Consider the following 21723-nt stretch of genomic DNA (forward strand, 5'->3'; position numbering starts at 1 on the left):
TGTTTTGAACTAATAAAAGTAGCAAAATCCCTCAAATCACAGCTAAAAAACATCACGATTGATTATAAAACCTCTATAAACACTAACTACTTATTTTAAGATGATTTAAGATACTTTTTAAACATTTAGATTTAAGAGTAAAACATCTAAAATTCTGGAAAAGGGAAATACAGTTTGAATTTAGGAGTTCAGAATTAATACATTTATCTATGTATAGACATAATCTAAATATTCAACAGCTTACCTTGTTTGAGTTCATTATGATAAGAAATCCAAAATCTCATCCTTTGACCAGCAGTCCTCGCTCTAAAAAACCACTTTGGGAATATTAAGATCTTTCTCCAGAACATTGGATTCACCAGTTGATCTTCCCGAACTTCTGATTTTTGTGTGCTGCCTCTGTGAAGCTGCAGACTCCTCAGGTTACAAAACCCTCCTTACAAAGTCACAGGACCACAGAGCAGCTTAAGACTTAAAATAAGAAAAATAAAAACTCATAATGCCTCCTTTTATGATCCTCCGTTCATGTGATCCAGGGATGCACTCGGAGGCTTTCTGTGTTTGAGAGCGTCTGAGCGTCTTTGTTGCTCAAAGCTCTGATAAGCCAAGGTTTAATTGTTTGTGCGTCTCTATCAAGGGAACCTATCAGGTATCATCTGCTGATGTAACCTCGGGAATCAACAGCAAGTCTTTCAAGGTCTGCTCCCATTAAAGCCGGTGTTTATCATGATAACAGCCAGAACATCCTGTTCTGTGTAATAGTCATTGTATGATTTCAGATAAGTTTGAACAGCTAATAAAAAGCTGAAAGTGCATCACGATAAATGTGACCTATTATGTGTCTTTCTGCAGGTTACGTCACGCCTATGGGTGAAATAAGACATGTTCATTAGGGCTGTGTAATAATATCGATTTTGCGATATATAGATATTTTCTTTCCTAGAAAAAAATTGCTATTCATCCGCAAGTATTGTAACATCCAACTGTCACCTTGCTCACTCACTGCTTGCTTCACCGGGAGAGTGATTAGGTCATCAGGCTTAGAGTGATTCCTTCAGATGCTAAGTGTCAAGGTTAAAAAGGTATCAGACTATTCAGAGCAGGTACTTGGTGCACTTTATTTACTTTACAAATGCATGTAAGCTACAGTTTGTACTGTTTCAATTAAACATGTTTTCTCACCACTTCTTTGATTCATTTTATTCAGCTGTCGACTTTAAGTCTGTGTCCATGTCCAACCAGAGCCAGGTATTGTGTAATTGGTGCTTTTAATCAGTTTTCAGGTAAATTAATCCAATCCAACTCTATAACAGTCACAAAATGTCACCAAAATCACTCTGTACCTCTAAAATCTTTCAGAAAATCGCAAAATTGTATGGTTTGCTAAATATCCCAATATATATTGTATCATGAGCAGAATATTGTGCATCGTATTGTATCGTGAGATTATTGTATCACTATAGCCCTAATGTTCATCACTTTTTTCTGTCCAAAATCTTTCTTAGATAATGAGATTTTAGTTCAGTTCAACATTTACTCAGTATTTATTAGTCGCACATGAAAATGGCTTCAAACATGACCGGATTTATATAACCGTACACCTTTGAAAAGCAGAAGTGGAGCCTCCTGGACAACCAACAAAAATGCAGCAAGTGGATTCTGGATGGTATGTCGACAACAAAACACTTCCACTATTCCAACAGCCATTGTACAGGAGACACAGTGGTAAAACCAGCTGACAAAATGTGCTGGAGCTCCACTTGGGTTGCTAGGTAACGGGCAGAATTCCACTGGGGTTGCTAGGTAACGGGCCAGCGTCTGCTTATTTGATATAAAACATGTTAATTACATATTTCTGAGCATGTTTGCAGTCACAAGAGAAAATGGCTGTAAACAGATACACAATTTTACAACTGTACACCTTTGAAAAGCAGAAGTGGATCCTCCTGCACAACCAACAAGAGTGCAGCAAGTGGTTTCTGGATGGTAAGTCAACAACAAAACACTCGCCTAATCTGGCAGCAGTAAAACCAGCTGACTAGATGTGGTGGAATTTGGGTTGCTAGGTAACGGGGCTGGGCTTGGCTGGGGTTGCTAGGTAACGGCGCAGTGCCTGTGGAATGCTACACCAAAAAGCAGCAACTTGTTGCCAAAAACCGGCAGGTTGATTGTTTTTCAGTGCTAAGGCTGTTTTTCAAAGTAGCAGAAACTTAAATGGAAGTATTAAAAAGTGAAAAATGTGAATTCTTCATAACGGGTCTCGTTTAAAAAAGTTGAAAATTAGTTTTTCTGAAACTGCTTTTTCTGTTTTCTAAGAACCACAACACCTGCCAGCTGCTTACTGGCCAGTTTTCATCGTTTTTAACTTTTATTTTTATTTTTTTTTTTAAATAGAAATGAGAGAAAATATTTTTCAAAAAGTGTCTTATTTCAATTACCTGTTGGTTGAATGAGAATCAGAGTCAGGCTACCAAAAATATTTGTTTAATTGTCAGAATGTAGCCATAATTTTTCCAGAAAAAGTTGCAATTTTACAAAAAAAGCCTTAAAATTACTAGAAAAAAGTTGTTTAAATTAGGAAAAAAGCGCATAGTTCTCAGGATGAGAGTAGATCAGTCCCTGTAAATCTTGATTTTTGTTTTAAAGTCCTGCTACTGTTAGTATTTTAATTCAGATTACGTATTTCTTTTATTTGCACCAAAGTGTAACTTCACAAGATGCTCAACATTCCTCGTTTTAGTTTTTTGGTTGTTTTGTGTTGGACTTCTGGTAAAATAACAACTTTATTCTCCTAATATTATGAGTTTTTTCTTGTAATAAAAAAAAAAAATTGGTACACAAGATGGCCGCCTTATACGTCGACATAAAAAGAAAAAAATTCCAGATTTCCAAAAATTAAATCTTCAAAAACCAAAACATTTGATTCATCGCCCGGCACTGAGTGAAGCTAAACGATTTAATTAAGACATGGATCAGTGTCTTACTTTCTAAGAAGATTACTTTGAGTTTGTTTTGTGCTAAATAAGTAAATAATTATGAGCTCAGATCTGTCAGCTGATCTGAACCAGCCTGCAGCAGCGTGTGCGTTTGCACTCTGGCGACTGGTTCTCATGTCTTCTCCAATCCTCATGTTTTGCTGCAGATGTAATTACTTTGGAGGTAAATCCATGTCATCATGTGAAGTACGTCAGCGTCGACGAGTTAAATCACCACTAACGGTTTATTCTTTCCTCCTTTAAAGAAACTCGACTGAAGGGTGTCTGTTGCCGCTCCTGTTGCTAAGCAACCGCCTTTGAGGAAGCCGTCGCTACGACTTGGAGCCGCGAATCAGGACCGATGTGACAAAGCCGAGTCGACCTCAGCCTCGGCGGACGGTGTCGGGCTCTGACCTGGGGTGACGGCGATGCCGTTGCCGTTGACAACGGGCTTCTCCTCCTCCTCCTCCTCCTTGGGGGGCTCGACGCCGGCTCTCTCCATGTTGCTGACGGACTTGTTCCGCTTCCTCTTGCCCTCGGAGCTGGGTCTGGCGCCCGGCAGCAGCTGGTCTGTTACATTGAGCAGCAGAGCGCTGGGCTCAGCTGGAGGCTTCGGGGTGCCGTAGAAGTTTTCTGGGAAAAGCAGAGAGAAATTCAGATGCTGGTGATTAAACCGTTTCTCTGCAGGCGCCGATCAATCCGGGTTTTAGTTTACAATAGTTTTTGAAGGCAAAACCAATATTTATCTTTTAAACCGATTTATGACAGATTTATGATTTATGATGGAGTATTAAGGAAACGCTGAGAAAATAAAAAAAGAAAAAAAAATACAAGCATAAAGTCAAATATGAAAAGAATAAAGTCATAACGTTACAAATTTATTCTGGTAATATGACTTTTTTCTCAAAATATTACGACTTTATTCTCATACAAGTTTATTTTTGTAATGTTTTGAAGTTCTTGTAATACTACGATTTTATTCTGGCATTATTTTGACTTTTTTCATAATATTTTGACATTCTTGTAATACAACAACTTTATTTTCAAAATATTTCAATTTTATTTTCATATTATTATGCCTTTACTCTTGTACAAGTTTATTTTCACAATATTTTGACTTTTTTCTATTAATCAGAATAAAGTTTAGTAAACAACTTTGCTGCAAATTAAATAACCACGGCCAAAAAATACTTATACTTTGGTTATTTTTTTTAAAGTTGAGAATATTTCCAAAAATCTTGCACTTAAATCACTAAGCACAATTTAATGTGTATTTATTTTAAATATTGAGCTGATGTATTGAAATAAAAGCTTTCCAGGCGTCATTAAACTTTATTAATCTTCATGTTTATTTTAGCTGCAGTAGTAATTAAAAATTAAACAAAATTAAATCAGTATTGTATTTCAGTTTCCAAGCTGCATTTTTGTTCAGATATTTTAGAAATACTATAAAAGTAAAAATAAAAAGTACTGAACTGTGAATATGTGAAGGACTACTATACATTACTTCGGTTTGAATTCAGTAAAAGACACAAATTAGTTTTAGAATCGCTCAGAAAAATCTAGCCTATAGTTCTGATAACTATAATTTCCCATTTAATGTCATATTTAATGTCAAAACCTACAAAAACAAAACAATAGAAAATAAAAAGCTCCTCAAAAACCCAAGATTTCCAAACTCAGATATTTAGACGTGCCAACGGCTCTTGGACAATTTATTTTGTTCATGTTCTGCGATTCACATCAATTTCCAGACATGTTAGAATTTTACTTTGCTAAATTTCAGCAAATCTTGTACTCAAATAATAAACGTTTTTCTCTCCGTTTTGTTCTCTGCTCATTGCCAAGTAGGTTTTTTTTTTTTTTTCCTGTCAGTGAGTTGATTTTGCATCGTGACTATGATTCGATTTGAGTTTTGGCAGCTTCTCTGAAAGACAAACATTTATTTATTCTCAAACCAAGACGTGATGTTTGGTTATTTCCTAGAGGTGGAACACAGAGACCTCCACAATGGTTGGCACAAATCTGTGCCAAAAGTTGCACTAAAACTCTTAAAATGATTTAGTCAAAAGCAACTTGGAAGAAAACAATCTAACTACACATTTAATGCTAAATAAAAAAAAGAAAATCTAAATTTGTTATCACCAATTTCAACAACTTGCTTTAATTCTAATCAGAAAAAGATAAACTTGTGAACTATTTTAAATTATGTTAACTCTAAGTGTTGAGGATAATTTCTTATTTTACTGTTGATTTGCACTTTATTGCACATTTTTACATCTATTTTGAGATGCTACACGTTGTTTCTGTTAGCATGAATGCTACAAATGTTCTGTAAATATGGATGCTACAAATACGACTACTCTTCATTACTTCTTTAAATATTAGTACAAATAAATTCAGTTACTTTTGTAAATATGAATGCTAGAAATGTTAATTCTGTGTACATGGATGCTAAAAATATGACTTTTGTAATTATGGATTCCATAAATATATTTATTTACTTTTGTAACTATGACGCTTCCAAATTTCTGCAAGTTTGGATGTCACGTTTTAACAAGGAAAAAAGTTTAAATTATTTTTTGCCTTTTTTTTTACTTTTTCCATGCACTCTTTACCTTTAAGTGTTCAACAGAGACATATCTGGTATCCATGGAAACGACAGACTCTTGGGCAGAAGCTAATCAGTATTTGAGTTTATCCTCTAAGGGCCGCAGAACAGATGTCAGTGATCCGGAACCTTAATCAAAAGAGACATTGTATGGAGCTCTGGCAGTGCCAAAAAATAGGGGTATATATTTTGATGGTTTAATTTTTTTTTTATTAGTAAAATGTGCCTACATTTGTAGTAACTTTAATTTTTTACACTGGAATTCCAAACATTACATTAGATAATTGGATAAAATAAAAAACTAAGTGTAGATATTTAAAAAAATTTAGACATGTAAAAAAAAAAAACAACCAAGCATGTTCTTTATTATTATTATTATTATTATTATTATTATTAAATGAAATAAATTAGCTTTAGTTTAACTCGGATGCCTCAATCTTTGCACAGGTGGATCTACTGTTTCTTTTTATTTACATATTTTTAAAGGTTTATATACTAAAATCCAGATTATTTTATGTTGCAGCCTCATTTTCTCTTAAACTATAACAGCTGCTGAGATACTTCTGATGGAGTCTCCCAAATGTTGGTTGTATTTTTGGTACAAAGGTTTGAAATAGAGTTGACAAAAACTAAATTAGGCATCTTTAATGTAAAATTAATCAATTAATTTTTGTCTGTACCAGGTGAGCCAATAAGTGAGTGAAAAACTGAGGAAAAATTATGTTTGAAAGTTAATACCGGAGGAAATGTCTAAAATGTTGAACAAAAGAGACAACTTTATAAACCTTTCAATTCAAAAGATGGATATAGCTGGGGTTAGACATTTTCTATCAACTGGAATTGATTTTAAATGACATTTTTAAAACATCAGAGCTGTAATACACATTTTCCCTTAAAAGATCAAATGCTATATATAAAATCCAAGAGTGTGGAAAACTCAGCTCCAGCCACAGCCTTGTCCTGTAGTAGTTCATGGAAGGTTTGCTTTTAAGAAAGCTTATCTGCTCAGCTGCACCATGGTGCTCCTGGTAGAAAGATCATACATGAGAAGACGACGTGTGAAAATCCATGGGGATTATTTTAATGCACCGCGCTGAAGCATTAGCGACACCGCTAACACCGGCTGCAGGAAAACACCAGGAGAAGCCAGAGAGACTTAAAAGGAAAAAAATTAGCTCGTGTCCCACAGTGGTGGAAAAAACCATCGACTTTGGAAGACACAAGGCACCACAGAGGAGCTGGGAAGAGATTATTGGGACTGTTGGGATTAACAGCCCCACATAAATCCTGAAACCTGACGAGATTAATATTTGCCTCTGACAAGAAGGAAAGCTAACTTACATAACACACACACACGCCTCATGTAGCTGCGGTTCTGGAAACAAATACAATACAGGCAAGGATGTCACATTGAATTTCATTCTAGAAACTTAATTTCAGCCTGCTTTGTCCTTTCCAAACGATTAACGATTAATCGTGATGAATCAATTATTCAAATAATAACAATAAAAGGTATCTCCTCGTTTGGCCTCATAGTTTTAGCTTCACCTGGTTTAAATTCTGGGAAAAATCTATTAAGCACTTTTTGATTATCAAATTTTAAATAACTTAATCCAAAACACAGTAAACAGATTAGCTGTAATAAAGTGTTGATGCCGAGTCAAACAGAAATATTTGAGTTTTGCTCATATTGATGTAAACATTCACTAAAGGAATGCTACGTTGTCGCATTTTAGGCAATAAAATGTTTAATTTTTGTTTAAAAAAAAGGAATTGAATTAGTTATTTAATGTATTTTGATATTGAATAAAAGCCCTAAGTGAAAAATCTGCAGAATGTGCCATTTAAAAAATCTGATTAATCAATTAATCATCAAGATAATTGATAGATTAATCGATAACTAAAATAATCATCAGTTGCAGCCCGGTTTGATGATGTTTAGGTACATAGCTACATCAGGGAACCTGATTGTGTGCAAATTTAATTTTTCACTTAAATAGTCTCAAGTGTGTCAATGTTTTAAATCGATTAATTGATTAATCAATCGATTATTTGATAAAAGAGAAAATAATACTAAAACTAGCTTTTAAATAAATAAAGCAGCCAAGCATTGAGCTTATTAAATACATTTCTAAATCCAGCAACCTCAACCAAATGTCAAGATACAATTTTTATTAAATTTGCTAAATTTCCCACTTTGTTCTAAATAAAGCATCATCTGTATGATTTGTGAAGCAGAATCCAGAAAATGTCATTATTTAGTGATGCTAAACATTTTATTCCTGTTTTAACCCATTTATTCAACCCAAAGGTGAAAACTGATTTTTATTTAGAAGAAAATAAATGATTTGAAGACCTGCAGACAAAGAACCAGCAGGTTTCTGAGTTTCCAGCTCTGCATTACAGTCAGAGCAATAAAGACATTCTGAGGCATTAAGCTTGTAACATAAACATTTCAACCTTACAGGCAATTTATAACTGCATGTAAACCAAACACTGCCAGTGCATCTGTGCAAACATCTGCTTCACTTTGTCAGCGGAGCAAAACAACCAATTTCAGAACGAAGGATCGTCTTTATTGGTCCCATTGTGAGCGAAGCACGTCACATTTCCTACTCCTCTGGTTGTTTTCTTTTAAAATATACTTTATGCTTTGGGTTTTATGTTTTTCTGGTGCAAAGTTGCACATTTTTATTGTCACGCTCCCTTCCCATCCTGATGCCAGACACTGCTGCTCAGCTGGCTGAAAGAAAGCTGCGACACTTTGAAAACTAATAAAAGAAAATGGTAAAAAAAAAAGAGATAACAAATAATAAAAAAACAGTCATAATGTGGAAACTAACTGATCGTCCTACCATCTATGACAAGTTACAATCTACTCACAAATCACAGATAAAGACTGACAGCCACAGCAATTTAAAAAAAAAATTTTCACTTTGTTTTCCTTTGATTTTTTGCAAAAAATCATTCTTAGAAAGTGAAATTTTAGTTTGCTCACTTCTTACTATTTTGAGCTTCTTTCTTTAGGGTCTCTTGTCACTTTAAGTCCAAATAAGCTGCTGCTAGTCACGCCTTCCCAACCCAATATTTACACTCGCACACAAAACGGTTGCAAATAGAAATGCTGTTATAATCATACATCTTTGAAAAGCAGAAGTGGAGCCTCCTGCACAATTAACAAGAATGCAGCAAGTAGTTTCTGGATGGTAAGTCGACAACTTGTCTTTTCCAGCAGCCATTGTAAAGCGCAGACAGTGGTAAAACCAGCTGAAAAAAACATGCTGGAGCTCAGTTTGTGTTGCTAGGTGACATGCTGGGTTACGTTAGGGTTGCTGGGTAACCGTTTTCAATTTTCCAGAAACCAAAAAACTTTTACTTATTGCCAAAATAACAAACAAACAAACAAACAAACAAACAAACAAACAAACAAACAAACAAACAAACCAACCCGTGGGTGGATGTTTTTAAGTGCTTTGGTTGATTTTAGGAGCAGGTGAGACGCAAGTGGAAGTACAAAATCATGCAAAATGTGAATTTTGCATCATATGTCTCCTTATGAAAATAAAATAGTTTATTTAATGTTTACAATGGAAGTAAAAAAGCCTGGAATTTGGAGATGTCTAGGTATGAATGTGTGAGTTGTTGAAGGGACTATTTGACCCAAAGCTGGAATGAACAGGTTTTAAAATAACACCTCGGTGATTTTGTCCAACTGAAAAAACACAAATCAGTGAGACGTGAGCAGAATGCTGAAACATCTTCCCAACAAAAAGCTGTGAATCTGTGAGGCTCTGTTGTAAATTGTTCCTTTTAACAAATCTTTGCTGCTGTAACAAATTATTCCAAGTACTCTTCCTTTCAAATTTGATTCTTTATTTTTTTATTCTTCATCTAATTGGCTATTAAATCATTAAAACACATAAAATGCTGAATGATGGCAAATCAATTACACAGAAAAAATCTCAGCCTCGCTCTCCCCCCTGTGGAAAACAGCTTCCATCGCCAAAAGGATCTGACAACCCCCCTGGCAGTGGCATTAAACTGAGCTTCAGAAATTAAATTTTCTTCCATCCTCCAGTTTGCAGCAGCAGACTGAGACTGGAGTCATGTGGGAGGAGAAGAGCGTTATCTGTGTATTGGCAGGGTTTGCTGGAGTTGGAGGTCGTCAGGCGGACCAAGGGAAGCATTTTGAGCTAAGTTTAAAATCCGAGTGTCCAGCCTATCTGACCACCGACAAAGAATGTGTTTGTTTTGATTCAGAGACTGAAGAGCTGCTGCAGCTCAAGGTCCAGGCCATGAGAAAGGCAGCATGAAGGTGCTGAGGAAGTGTGTGTGTGGGCTTTTTTCTCCACTATTCAGTGTTTACAGATTCCTTTAAGCGTCCTTGATGACTGATGACTCTCTCTCCTCCACAGAGCTAAAAGATGGATGGATGAATGTAGAGCTCAAGAAAAAAATGGAGGAATAAATCCCCTGCCATGTTATAGTGAAGCTAACGATTATTTCAGTTAGCGATTAATCAATAATTCCAATGATTAATCGGATAAGAATTTGGCACATTCTGCTTATACAATATCAGAAACGCATTAAAAGATGCAAATAAATAAAAAATAATGCAACAATGTAGAAATTCTTTAGTGAAGCTTGACATCAACGTGAGAAAAGTCTTTTCTGACTGACTAGCCTTCAAGGAAAGCTAATCTGATGACTATTTAATAATTTAGTTTCAAACCAGGTGAAGCTGAAACGATGCCACATGAGGAGTTTCTGGCAGGACATATTTACAGACAGATGTTTTTTTATTAATCTTAAACACAAAATGTCTGTATATTTTATACAGTTTTGTCTTAATAAGTGCTCTCTTTCAGCAAACATCCCTTTTCTAGAGTCTGTATAAATCAGATAATGATTAATCAATCACTTGATAATTATTTGAATAATCAAATTAATCCAATTAATCATTTCAGCTGGTTTTGAAATGGCTAAAACCAGTTAATGATTAATCAATTACTAAATTAATTGATGATTATTTCAATAATCGATTAATAGTTTCAACCCTAGTTGCCTTCTGTAAAGAATCAAAAATGCCACAGTCACAGGCACCATCTTTACTGAATCCTCACCTTCATATGTTCCGCTCTCCAGCAGAGCGCCGCTTTTCTCCAATTCCATAAACCGGTCGACGGTCACAAAGTTATAATCCACGCCTGGGACTTCTCCCTCCTTGGGCTGCCGAGTAGTGCCTGTGAAAAACAGAAAACAGCGGTTAGAGCTTCACTGCTGTATAACGGAGCAGAAGACTCACTTGTTCAGTATCTCAGTATCAGAGTAATGTGGACCATTATCACTCTCCCACTCTTAAAACACCAGCAAGCTACACTGGATCGGATGCTTAATTATGAAACATACTAGTGTAAAATCATGACTCTGGTGTTAATTCACCTCTTTGTTGGTTTCCATGCATGCAGGCCAAATCCATTTTATACCCTTAATCAAACCATTAGCAGGATGTGTTATCTCCTTTTGCCTCCACAATAATAAAACCACAAATAAAACCCAAATTACTAAAGAAACAGAGAAGATTTTGAAAGGAGATTCCATCTCCATCTACAACATTCAAAAGTAAGATTAGTTACCATGACTACGCCGATGATACACAGCTCTACATTATGATGTCACCAGGTGACTTCGAACCCAAACTTTAACTAGATGCTAAGAACAAAACAATGCATGAAAGTGCCACAGCTTTCTCCAGATGAACAGAACAAAACTGAAGTCGTTATTTTTGGACCAAAAGAGAAAAGATCAAGAGTCAGCTCAAGTTCTTACAGCTGGAAACTAAAGATCAGGCCTGAAAACTGGGTCTGGACCTTCAGAGACACATAAAGACAGTTACAAAATCAGCCCTTTATCACCCGAAGAATGTTTCTAGGATTAAAAAACTAATGATCCAGTAAAATTTAGAGAAACTAATTCATACGTCCTTACATTGGCTCCCTAAGTAATTTATATAAAATACTTGGCATTGTGTAGATTTTACTTAAAATACTTATATTTTGTGTATAAATCACTGAAAGGCTTAACACCACAGCACATTAAAGATCTGCTGTTGTCATAGCAACCTTCCAGACCCCTCAGGTCTTCTGGTTCTGCTCTGCATCCAGAACCAGAACCAAACACAGAGAAGCATCATTCAGCTTCTATGCACCACAAATCTGGAACAAACTTCTAGAAAACTGCAAAACTGCTGAAACACTGACTTTCTTTAAATCAAGGCTAAAACATATTTGTTTAGAGTTTCCTTTGATTAACAACTGGAATATTGATCAACATGTTTAATGTCCACTTGCTTGACAACTTTGATGAAGGCATTTGACAAAACATGATGTTTATTGATTGTTCCATAATTGGTGACTGATGTTTTTATCAGTTTCTGAAATGTCTAACCTGTGAAAATATGATTAAGGATAAACTGATGCTGCAATGTAATTTCTGTATAGATATGCACATTAATGCCTAAAATGATCAAACTTTGGTTGATGTTTTAGAATAACCCCGAGCGTAACCGCGCCGACCCCGTTCCGTTTCTTCATTCTTCTTCATTCTTTTTTGTCTCTTTCTCTCCTGCATGGCAAAGGTCGACTATTTGAGCTTTTAGCCAGTGGAGGAAAGGCGAAGCACCAATTTAGCAGCTAAGTGATGCAATTTGGACACCCAGAGGTGAAATCCAGCCCATTTGCATGGAGGTGACAGCATGTCAAAGACTTCCTGACAGGAGGCTCCGCTAATAACAGCAATATTCCCCTCTGCACTGCGACGTCTTGAGTCAAGTTTACTGACATGTAAGGATCTTCTTTTAGTTACTTAAAAAATGTTTACAGCATCAAATGCGGTACAAACAACTTCGTAAATGTTCCGTCTTTGCCATGTGCTAATTAGACTTGCTAAAGCTGATCCCAGCTGTGATAGCACGCAGCGCTCTACCCTGGAGGTGCCGAATGGGTTTTCACATCTGAGAACATTGTTCAAACTAAAAACAGAGCCCGTATAAACTCTGTTTGTTGGGACTTACAGAGAGATACTGTAAATAGTTGCTGTTTAATTGTGGAAACGCAACTGGGGGATGAAAAATACGCCATCAATATGTTTTCAACTCCCACAAGTCACACAATTTTATTCACTTTAGACTAAGGCAACGTTCACACAGCAGGACTAAATGCTCAGTTCAGATTTTATTTATTTATTTTTTTGCATGGTTGTTCGTACTACTAATTAAATGCAATCACACTTCTGTCTGTGTGAATAACCTCAAACGACCCACATGTGCATAAGACGTCACACAGCAGCCTCTGATTATGGAAACAAAAATGGCCGCCATCTATGGGTGGATTTTAAAGTTGTTGAGAAACGAGAACAGACATTATTACCACGAGATTATAAAAGGCCAAAGAGAAGTTAGAAAAAATAAAGAACAACTTATAACAATGGAATTTTGTGAAACAAAGAAGTCTGTTTGGATAAAAATATTAGATAAAATGCAACATGATCATTTCGACTTCATTCTGACTTGAAAATTATTGGATATGTCAGATTTAGCTCCACATACGGAAACAACACAAATACAGATATTTGAATTGGGATGTTCAGACTTCCTGTAGTTACCCAAACCTGATTTGGGTCACATTTCCCTATAAGCGAATAGACATGGACAGACGATAAAATGTTTTTACAAAAAGTTGTGATATTAGTTGCAATAAATCCCTTTTATGCTTTTTTTTATTTGCAACCTTTGACATTTAGGGCAATGTGTGAGCATGTGTTGCCATGACACTCTGTCCAACTAGCTAAACATTACATTAGCACACGGTTGGACAATATGGCTGAAAAAACATACCATGATATAAGTGTATCATATTGGTCGATATCAATGATTGCTGACTTGTTTTTTTAGGTTTTAAATTACTGAAATATTAAATAAATATTTATCCAGTTTTCATTCCTAGCTGTTTTTTTTTATTTTTAAGCAATTATAAAGCAGAACCTGAAACTGCTGCTGCGCAAGCTACTCAACAGCTTGTTGCTAGGTAACCAAAAAATGAGTGAGTTGCTAGGTAACCAAAGAGAGAGTGAGCACCAGAGGCTTAAGCCTTTCCTTTGCCTACATCTCCCAGAATGCTGTGCGGTTCTGGATCTGAGTTTATTGACATTATTAAAAATCCTATCAGATGTATTTTCTGTTGATATTGATCCCGTGTCTATTGCGATATATTTTTGTTGATTTATTGTAATGACTATTTATTTGCGATATATTGTGAAGCCTTAAAAGTTTGTCGTTTTTCCTGAAACACCTGATTTTAATTTTTATGTTTTTTAATGAACAATGATAATATTATTGCTTTAAAAGAGATTGAACCGTCTGAATAATGCAAAAAATAAAAAATAAAAAATCTGTTTTAAGTGGAAATAAAAGAAAAGGTACCCTCATTTTGCGTTGTATAGTTTACAATTTTAGGTTAACATATTCATATTTTTAAATATTTTTTGATTCTTCATCTTAACTCCTAAGTGTTAAAGAGAGCCACACAGATTCATCTTAAATAAAATATGAGGTTTATGTGTTCAGTCTAATACAGATCTAATGTTTTGGATTGCTTTGCTTCCATTTTCAGAGGTTTTGTTCCAGTCTAAAAAAACATGGATTATTCGTGACTCATTTTTGGTCTGAGGAATGATCAGGGCCCACCACTGGTTGTCAAATATTTGAGGAGATTTTTTCAAAAGGAAGATTGAAGTTTAAAAAAACAAAACCCTTTTTTTTCAGTCTTTCTAAAGTTAAAGTTGAAACAACTAATTAAATATGATAGACAACCCACTGATGAAAGCTACCACTTCTAAAACTGACTATATTTAGTTGAGTGCTAAATAATGTACTCTGTCCCCTTTTTAACTGAATAAGTGAGACTTTAATAATCAAAGTTTTATTTTAGTTGAACTAAGGTCAGCAGAGCTAATTCAGGAAGCTTCTACATGGTTATTTTAAGCTCTGATTCATTTGACTCAATATTTCCAACCTCAAATGCTGAAGATATATGACCGCCTTCAGTGAGAACCGCCAAACTTGAGCTTAAACAAATAATAAAAAAAAAAACTGATTTAAATCTGTTTAAATCGCTTAGAAAAAAGACATTCTTGATCAGTATCAAATAACTAATCAATGTTAAGTAAAGCCCAATTTCATGAAATATCTTAACGCGGAACTATTATGCAAAATTCACATGTTGAACATCTCTGTACTTCATTTTGGTTTTCTACTGCTTCTAAAACCAGCCAAAGTCCTTAAAAAAAGACCAGCCCAGCTATTTTTTTGGCGTTAACTGCCTGTCACCTAGCAACGCCAGCCCGTCACCTAGCAACCCCAGCCCGTCGCATAGCAACCCAATCGAGCTCTAGCACGTTTGGTCAGCTGGTTTTACTGCTGACTAAAATCTCATTATTTAAGAATGATTTTAGGCAAAAAAAGAAAAGTAACAAACTTGTTTTGTATCGCCCATATATCTATCCTAACCCGATCAACCATGATAGGTCACCTTTAAATCCAAATAAACTGCTCCTGGCCACAACCCCACACTCAACGTTTACACTCAGACGTGAAAATAGCCGCATCACATGTGCAATTTTACAAGCGTACATCTTTGAAAGTGGAGCCTAATGTACAACCAACAAGAATGCAGCAAGAGGTTTCTTAATGGTGAGTAAACCACAAAACACTTTTCCAGCAGCCATTGTACAGCACAAACAACATCAAAAAGTATTACCATTCTTCATAAAAGCAAGAAAATGATGGACAACCCTGACCATCCTTTTCATGAGACTGTTTTGTGAAGGCAGAATATCTTCAGTCAGAGGCTTCTTGAGATTCACTGTAATACAGACTGCTACAATAGATCTTTCCTGCCAACTTCTTCAATAACTCTGAAGAATTAAATTAATGAGTTACAACATTTAATTTCCCTCTGGGATTAATAAAGTATTTTTGAATTTGAATTTGAATATGAAAACCAGCTGAACAACCTTGTCGGAGCTCAGCTTGGGTTGCTAGGTGATGGGCAGAACTCTGCTGGGGTTGCTCGGTGACGGCCAGAACTCTGCTGGGGTTGCCAGGTAACGGGCAGTGCCTGCGGATTTGCAACGTTACATTCTGTAAGTTTTTGAAACGGATCATTTTTGGCAATTTATTGCCAAAAAGACTGCTGGGTGTTTTTTTAACGCTTGTTATGGTTTTAGAAGCAGCAGTAACCCAAATGGACACACAAAATTGCAGAAAATGTTAATTTTTCAGATTAGGTTCCCTTTAATGTGACAAGAGGTCCTAAAACTGCCAATTCTGAAATTACTGACCAGACTAAAATCTCATTATCTCAGGATGATTTAGTGCAAAACATGCAAGAAACATGGTTTTTATGGATCATAGTGCTATCCTAGGTCACCTTTGACACAACAACCAATGACTAGTAAATCATCTGATAACGACAAACTATTTTTTACAGCCCTCTTCCTCAACAGTCATCTTATTTTGACAAGCACATGATCCGGATTCCAGTATCAAATGAAATAACATGAAAGCCGGTTTGCTCTCGTACCTGCTTGGAGAACCCTTCAAAGCAAAATCAATAAAGCAGAACACACAGGGAGTGATTTGTTAAGGCTTATGAGAACAAACAAGCAGCAGGGAACAAAATAAGAGAAAGTGATTGTCAGAGCATGTGTCGCAGCTCCAGAGGAGAGCGTGTTGATTGTGTCTGTCGGCATGGTGGGGGCGGAGGGGAGACGGGGGCTGTGTACCTCTCAGATTAGCCTTCCTCCAAGGCACAGCTACTGACTGAGCAGCAAACACACACACAGACATATTTTCAAAGAAGACCTTTGATGTGGCAGAACTATATTTAGCTGCGTCTTGTGGCGTGTGAGGGATTTCTCGTTTTTTTTTTTTTTTTTTTTTGAAAAAGAAGAAACCACAAGGCCAATCAATTTTTGACATAATCTGTGACTCTGTAGAGACGGAAAGAGAGCGACTTCAAATGAGTTTATCACTGCTAGAATGGCTACATTACAGCAATTTATAGGACATTTATTTGGGGTAAATGAAATGACCATCTGTGCAAATCTCAACAGGTAGATTACAGGAAACGTATCCTAAACCCATGCAGCAAATGATGGTAGAAGTATGGAAGTATTACAAAAAAAATTAAATAAAATTACGTAAAAAAAGTTATATTACCAGAATATACTTGTACGAGAATATAGTCAAACTAATGAGAACAAAGTTATAATATTACAGAAATTAAGTTGTAATTTTAACCAGAATAAAGTTGCAATATCACCAAAAAAAGCTGTTACCAGGATAAAGTCGTAATATGAGGATAGAGCCGTATTAATACCAGAAAAAAGCTGTAATATTATTATTATTAGAAAAAAGGTCATAATATGACAGTAAAGTTGTCGTAATATTAGTAGAAAAAGTCTTATGATGATTTAGTTGTAATTTTACGAGAATAGTCAAAATTGTATTTTTAAAAAAGTCTTTATATTATGAGAATAAAGTCTTAATTTTCCGGGATTAAAGTTGCAAAATTACTAGAAAAAAGTTATAATATTATGAGAATTTAGTTGTACTTTTAACAGAATAAAGTCATAATGTTTTTTTTTTAAGTCTCAATATTATGAGAATAAAGTCTTAATTTTCCGGGATTAAAGTTGCAAAATTACTAGAAAAAAGTTATAATATGAGAATTTAGTTGTACTTTTAACAGAATAAAGTCATAATGTTTTTTTTAAGTCTTAATATTATGAGAATAAAGTCAATTTTATGAGAAGTCTGATAAGATTGAGGCTCTTGTGAAGAAGTACTTAGAGTATAAGGAAATACTTTTTAGGTTAAAACTTCAGCATCAAATTATTATCAACATCAGAGCTTTGAAATTATTTTATTCTGGTAACATTATGAGAAAATGACACCCTTAATTTATCATTAAGCATAAGATCAACCAACTTTAGATTAACTCATAAATCAATAACTAGCATCCAAACTATGAATTTGTTCTACATAAACAGAAAAAACAAAAACTTTTTATCTTTTAAATAGATAAAACCGAGAACTAGAAGGAGAAAGAAAAGTGAAATGGAACAAAAAACAAATTCAGATTAATGAAGAAACTTGGTATGTATAGTAATTAAAGCATGATATCGCCTGCAGGGATGATTTAACTCAGATAAAACGTGACGTTAAGCTATGATTAATTTATTTATACACCAAATGCATCTGCAGATGTACTTTCACTGTCAAATAAAGCACAAAATCACCTGTATACTTTCAAAACAAACAAGCTGCCGCAGGTTTGTTAGAAAACGGTCAGGAAACGACTCATCGCCTTACGGAGACAGTGAAGGTGAGCCGTGTGTGAATGAGAGAGGAAAACAGGTGAATGGATGAGTTGTAGCCTTCAGCCGCCCTGCCGCTCGGAAATCCTCTCACGACTCCACAACCTCCGTTATCCTCTGTGTGAAAATGACCTGAGCAAATCTGCAAAGAACTGAAGGTGAGAGGAACAATATCTGGCCTCTGTTTCAGACAAAAGGATTTAAATCCTGAAGCAGAGGCAGAGATCGCAGCGCGTGTTTATGATATGGAGACGACGTGTTTGTGCTCCGAGCCGGAAGAAAAAGATTACAAGACAAGGATTCAAACAAATCCTCACCGAACAAAAGGAACGACGCGGCGTGACACAAACTTTTGTGTTTGATTTTTGCACAGGATGCATGACTAATCAAGAAACATGATTCATTTCAGGGGGTTAAAAATAAATGCTTGTTGCTTTAGCGATTAAATCCAAAGGGTTCAACATGATGTCAGAGAAAATCTAGCAGCTGAATTGGCTTGGAAAGTCTCTGATTTGGTCTGAATAGTAATTGTGTTGGTTGCCTCGACAACTTCCAGTTCAATTAAAGGCTTTTCTAGCTTCAGCGAACCTCACTTTCATTTTAGCTTCTTGATGTTTCAATTACTATCTTGACAACTTTTGCAAACTATGATTTATAATTCAGCCATAAGACTAATTCCTGTATGCGTTGCCTCCAGGCAGAAAAAACTTTAAATCTGGACAGGCAAATTTTTACCAATTTGATCTCCAAAGATCAAGAAAAAGAGATTCAGTGACCTGAAAACTTGATCAACCTGAACCACAGTTTTAATACAGTAGAGACCACAGACACCGAAACAAACTGAGTCACGGGAAATCGATCTGCTTTGAAGCAGAATGAGCATGAATATTTGTAAGGCCCTTATTTTTTTATCCGATTTCTATTAAATGTGCCTTAAAATAAAGTTGGGAAAACTGTTCTGATATGTAAACTTGGAAAGTTGGAAAAGAGGACTAAGCTGATTTATTTTTTAGATTGGACAACTGGTTAAATATCACACAACGGCCGCTGTAGGAGACAGTTTGTTAAATACTTTATGAAATATTTTGCCCTACCACTTCTGATTATTATGAATATTACAACTTTCTATTAGCGAATGAGGCATATTTTTTTTTATTGTTTATTGAACTCCACACCCGTTTCCATGGCAACAGCAGCTCCGCTAGCTAGCCAACAGAGCTAGAGTTTGCATTCAAGTGCATCAGTAAAGCCAAAAAACACAAAAACATTTCCCACACAAACAAAACAGTGAATCAGTTACACGTTTTCTAGGTTTGATGTTTAGTTTTGCGATTGAGTGATCGCCTGGAAACGAGCGGTGACTGATCAGCTAGCAGAAACAAAAGGCTCCAACAACATGTCATCAAATTTGATGTTCATTTTAAAAGTGCCACTGGTTAATAAATCAAACGCACCTTCCACTGAAGAATATGTTTGTCTCCGTCAGAGCCATGAGCGGTCGCTAATGAGCCAACGACACCCGACTTTTGAAAATGATAATTCAACATACAGTTCATTTTTTAAACTACAGTTTAAGAATTTAAAACACAAGTCTAAGGAGTGACTTTGCCCAACTTAGGGTGTTTTCACACCTGACAGTCCAGTAGACTTGGAACAAAATTGCAACATTTGTTACTTTTTCAGCTTGTGTGGTTCGCTTTCACACTGCACTGTCAAATGATCTAAACTCTTTGAAAAACCTGTTCCCCTCCTCGCCTGTGGGGGCGCTACACCAAGAACAACTGCAGGAAACCACACAAAAACCTCTGAAGAAGACTTGAGTGCAACTAAACAGAAATTGAGATTTTAGCTGTTCTTTTGGTTTTGGTAAAAGACCACAAGTCACATTTGGTTTGGTTGTTTCTACCCAGAATGCCCTGCGCTATAATCTGTTCCCTGCTTTTGAAGCAGACTCCGATCAAAACAAGTCAATAGAAAGAAATTTCAGAAAATTTGAGAGTAATCTCACAAATTTTCTAGAATGAACTTAGAAATTTCTGCATTTCAAAAGTTTAATATTTTTGACTTTTGGAAGGTGTAAGAAATGTCACATTTTTATATCAAAAGCTCCAAGAAACTAATCAGGAGGACAAAAAAAAGCAAAAAAAACCCCAAATGGTTCTGTTGCCTTTCACAAAGATTTCAAGGGGTACAAATAATTGTATTTACCCAGAATGCTTTGCGCTTTAGTCCACTTCTTGTTTTTGGAGCGGTCTCCGGTCCACATATTTATTCAAACTGAACCAGAGTTCACTTCAAGCGGACCAAAATCAAGGTTTGTAAAATAATTAAACTGAGGTGCATTAGATCTGATAAAGTTACGTAGTTAAAGTTAAAGTCAGGATTATTGCCTTCTGAGCTCTGTCCCTTTCCAGGTTGTTGTTTTTTTTAGCTCAGCCTGTGTGTAAGGCTCTTTCTCACCATAAACCCAGAGTCACAACTGGCCAAGACGGCGTCAGCACCACTCATTGTAACCATTCTAATCCAGCCATTAGTCAATTAGGAAGTGACGGGCAGCTGTAATGCCCCTGCATTAGTGGGATGGATTAGTTTCTCATTCAGCAGCCGGCTGCCGCCCGCGGGCGAGGCGGACTGATGAAGGACAGCAAACTGTGGCGCCGCATCACCAAAAAGCTGCTTTCGCTGCATTTCGCCTTCAGACGGCACGTTTAGCCATGTGCTTGTTCACCGTTTTACTGACGGAACGGAGCGGCAGCTTAATAAACTCTGATTACGCATCATTTAGGCAATGATTTCGCACACTGAGGGAGGGAGTGCAGGGGACGCTCATGTTTTTCGCTCTGACAAAGATGAAAGTCAATATGGCCGCTCTGCAGTCTAACCACACTGGAGGGTTTGGATCTAAAAAAATAGATAGATAAGGAACTCTTGTGTGGAAGAGGACAGAAAAAACCATTTCTGACCTTTTTCTAAAGAATTCTGACTAATCACAGAATTCCAACCTTAATCTCAGAATTCCGAGTTTTTACCAAAATTCAGATAAAAAAAATTCTTTCAAAATTCTTAAGTTTCTCAAAATTACTACTTTTATCTCAATTCCAAATGTTTCCCTCATAATTCCAACTTTCTCAAAATTCAGACTTTTCCATCAATTATTTCTCAGAATTCTTAAGTTTCTCAGAATTCAGGAGTTTTTCTCAGAATTCTGACTTTTTTCTCAGAATTCAGATTTTTTTCCCTCGAATTCCAACTTCTCAGAATTCCAAAGTTTTTCCTCGAAATGCCTATTGTTTTCTTGAAATTCCGACTTTTTTCTCAAACTTGTCTCTCAGAATTCTGACTTTTTTCCCAGAATTCCAACATTTCTTAGAATTCTTTCTCAGAATTCCAAAGTTTTCTCTCAAATAATTTTCTCTCAAATTTCTTTCTCAGAATTCTGACTTTATTTAAATTCAAAATTACTTTATTGATCCTGAGGGAGCAATTTATGTTGTCGTAATGCACATTAATTAAAAAATTCTCAAAGAGTTACTGAAGAGTTATGGCTTTGGGAAGGAAGGATCTCCTGTAGCAGTCTGTATTACAGCAAATGTGAATTAGCCTCTGACTGAAGAGTCTGTTTTTCTTGCCAGTCTCATGAAGATGATGTCAGGGTTCTCCATAATTTTCTTGATTTTATATAGAATCCTCCAGAGCCAG

General features: G+C 35.8%; 1 protein-coding gene across 13 annotated transcripts in view; it reads right to left on the bottom strand.

Annotated features, from left to right (window-relative positions):
- Positions 1 to 21723, bottom strand: part of magi2a (membrane associated guanylate kinase, WW and PDZ domain containing 2a) — a 237516-nt gene that overhangs the window by 94887 nt on the left and 120906 nt on the right. For 11 of the 13 annotated variants that reach the window (XM_016673025.1, XM_016673027.1, XM_016673026.1 and 8 more), the window contains 2 exons: positions 10710 to 10829; positions 3390 to 3608 (listed from right to left, as the gene is read on the bottom strand). In XM_016673025.1, coding sequence (XP_016528511.1) covers positions 3390 to 3608; positions 10710 to 10829 — 339 coding nt within the window. Of the gene's footprint in view, positions 1 to 244; positions 539 to 3389; positions 3609 to 10709; positions 10830 to 11028; positions 11138 to 21723 lie in introns of those variants that run through there. The other 2 variants (XM_016673029.1, XM_016673035.1) reach the window with 2 other exon arrangements.

This window comes from Poecilia formosa, unplaced genomic scaffold (assembly GCF_000485575.1).
Source record: "Poecilia formosa unplaced genomic scaffold, Poecilia_formosa-5.1.2 Scaffold69, whole genome shotgun sequence".
Lineage (NCBI taxonomy): Eukaryota > Metazoa > Chordata > Actinopteri > Cyprinodontiformes > Poeciliidae > Poecilia > Poecilia formosa.